The sequence below is a fragment of the Nannobrachium achirus genome (assembly GCF_963921795.1).
Source record: "Nannobrachium achirus genome assembly, chromosome: 12".
Taxonomy (NCBI): Eukaryota; Metazoa; Chordata; class Actinopteri; order Myctophiformes; family Myctophidae; genus Nannobrachium; species Nannobrachium achirus.
This window is the reverse complement of record NC_137832.1, coordinates 43,235,615-43,238,574: the sequence shown is the minus strand read 5'-3', so window position 1 is coordinate 43,238,574 and position 2,960 is coordinate 43,235,615. Positions and strand designations below refer to the sequence as shown.

General features: G+C 45.6%; 1 protein-coding gene across 1 annotated transcript; it reads right to left on the bottom strand.

Annotated features, from left to right (window-relative positions):
* Positions 1–396: 396 nt before the first annotated feature.
* dusp2 (dual specificity phosphatase 2) lies at positions 397–2,210 on the bottom strand (the record flags this gene model as incomplete). Its single annotated transcript, XM_080738648.1, has 4 exons — positions 397–614; positions 1,027–1,246; positions 1,410–1,531; positions 1,814–2,210. 4 exons carry the CDS (start codon positions 2,208–2,210, stop codon positions 397–399), a joined length of 957 nt encoding a protein of 318 aa, XP_080594774.1.
* Positions 2,211–2,960: the final 750 nt, after the last annotated feature.

Here is a 2,960-nt window from a genome sequence, read left to right as displayed (position 1 = left end):
AAAAGCACCCCGGCACACAAAACACTTATCAGGCACACACGTAATTCAGGATATAACCACATACTCTCATCATTCTGCTTAACAATCAAATGACAGCTCAACTGGTCAAACAGCAGTGAGTCGTGTAGTAATAGCAGCAACGAGCAGCTTTGCTCTGAATCTAAAGTGCAAGACGTTATAGGTATGTGTCTCTCTGAGCCCCTGCACAACCATTACGTCTTAGTTTACACAACATAAAAAAACATCTCTTAAAAAACAAACAAAAAAACAGGTATAGTTCTGTGTGTTTCCCAGCAAGCACGGTCAGGACCTGGACCAATCAGCGACGTCTCGATTGGGGCCAGATCAAGTCAAACCATGACTAGTCAGATCTGGCGTTCAACGTTGAAATCTTCCTCATGCGTGACAGAGAACATCCGTCTCAAACTGTAGCAACTGTCCCATGAATGCAAGATTGGGAGAGATGACCTGGCGACGCCGCTTCACAAAGTCAAACGCCTCGTCCAGCCTGACGCGCTGGGCGTGCATGAGGTAGGCCAGGCAGATGGTGGCAGAGCGCGAGATACCCGCCTGGCAGTGCACCAACACCCGGCCACCTCGTTCTTTCACAGATTCTATAGAGAGAGGAGATTATAAATGAAGCTCTAAAGACAGTTTTCAGTCACACAGTGTCATAGTCACTACAAGTGTGCTTTTACCCCATTCAATTATTAGACAGCATAGTGCCAGAGAGCTACACGGTGCTGACTGAAGGGGAATACTGTACTCAGGGGTGTCACACAAAATTCTGGGCCCTGGGTACTTTTACTATTGAAAAATAGCAGATATACAAGCTCACAACGCAGCACCGACATGTTTTCACGACTTTTCAAAAATAGCAAATCTACAAGCTCACAAGCTTGTATATCTGCTATTTTTCAATAGCTAAAGTATAAAATAATTAAGGCCCCTCCACATTGGGCCCTAGTAACTCAGTCCCACTCCCCCCCCCCCCCCCCTTGTGACGCCCCTCCTGACTGTACTCACCAATAAAGGAAATGGCCTCTGAAAAGCAGGCTCCAATATCAGCAGCCAGGCTATCCTCCACAGTCAGTCTCAGGTACATCAGCTCCCCTTCATACAGGTTGGGACAGGACGAGGACACATTGAGCACGGCAGTGATGCCTGCCGCTGCCAGGGTCTCCCTGCGAGACGAATGGATGGCACTGCCCAGAAACAGGAAGGGAAGCAGCTCCACTGGACCCCCCTGTGTATCAAACAATCAACACACAATTGGCCATGTGGCAAAGATCTCATATGATCAAGACAATATCTTTGGGGTTAAGTTTCACATTGGCATTATTCTCATGACAAGAGTAGGTTAGTCTTTCTGGTTGAATGTTGTGGCCTTGTGTCTTAATTATGCTGACCTGATCATATAGCGGTGTGGTCCGGCCTGTTACCATCGGCTCCTGCTCCATTGTAGGAAGGGTACTACTGGGTGAAGTGTAACACATGTCTGGATAGGCCTCTGAGAATCCTTCAAAGCCACCTGGAAATAAATTATACCATATTAATGAATGTTGAATGGTGAAGGCAAGCCTCCTCCATTATACCCTACACTGTGATTAATGGTTAAAAATGGAATGGTTCATTTTTTATGGATTTGTAGCCTAAACAGTATCTCAGCTCCAATATATTGTATTTGGTTTAAGCAACACACACACACACACACACACACACACACACACACACACACACACACACACACACACACACACACAACTAGCCTATCTGTAGAAACGTTATTCTAGGCAACACAACTTTAATTTACCTTGTAGAAAACAGATCTGTACATTGTTTCCAAGGACTTCGTTATGAAGCGAGGTGAGCAGCATATTGGCCAGGCTTTCGCCCTTCAGTTCGCCCACGCAGCGACTTTTCTCATCCACCACCACGACCGGCGAGAAGTCCCCACGGCGCAGCCCTCCTAGGAGGGCCTTGTCCGGGACCAGCCATTCCAAACACACGGCAGAGCTCTTTGACCTGCGGCGGAGCATTGAGTTCCAGTTGACATTTCTTGATTCGCGTATGTGCGCCCAGGAGAATGATAGAAAGGGCCTGCAGTCAAGCACCACACACCCACCCGACGTGTAGTGGTCGCGAGGCGTCCTAAGAATATGAACCAGTTCATTCCTTGCGATTTCCAGCGGTTCACTGTTTAAACTCATAGTTTCAACGTTTGGATTCCAAAAACTGAGAAATAAAATTAAACTGTGTGGGCACTGGGCAGCGATGTGTAAATGTGAATGTAAAAAACGTAGGCTAAGGCTACCTGTTGGGGTCTCGTTTAGAAATAATAGTTAATAAACTGGCACTATAAATGTCACTAGGCCTGTATTTTTTAGAACTTACTATGCTGCAGTGCTGCTCTCAGACAGAGTTCTAAATTGACTGTTTCACTTCTCTCATTCATAACAGCTGTCTCAGGGGCGGGGATTCAGGGTAGGGTAACACCCAGTTCTTTCCACCGAAGGAACAACGTCACAGCGGAACAGTCATATTTGGTCGTAGGTAAATGTCCCGGTACTCCAAATATGGAGAGATTGACGTGTATTGTGACTTTCCTACCCCGCACGTGGTTCTGTGGGGTTTCTCGTGTATTTGTGTTGAATTACGTTTTTCTCTGGCTATTGGGGGCTAGATTGTTTTCTTCAATCTCTCTGGGACACTTTTAATTATGTTCTGTTCGGTGTAGTCTACACAGAACAGAACATAATTAAAAGTGTCCCAGAGAATCTACACAGTGTAGATTAAGTAGCTACAAGTAGTGCTGTAGTAATATACTCCCTTCCCCCAGTTTTCCATGTATTAGGCTATTAGTTCACCATGAAGGCATGAAATATAGCCTAATAACATATTGTCTAAAGATCTGTGAATATACTTCCCAATATCTGTCAAATTTGCTAGTAATTGCGACC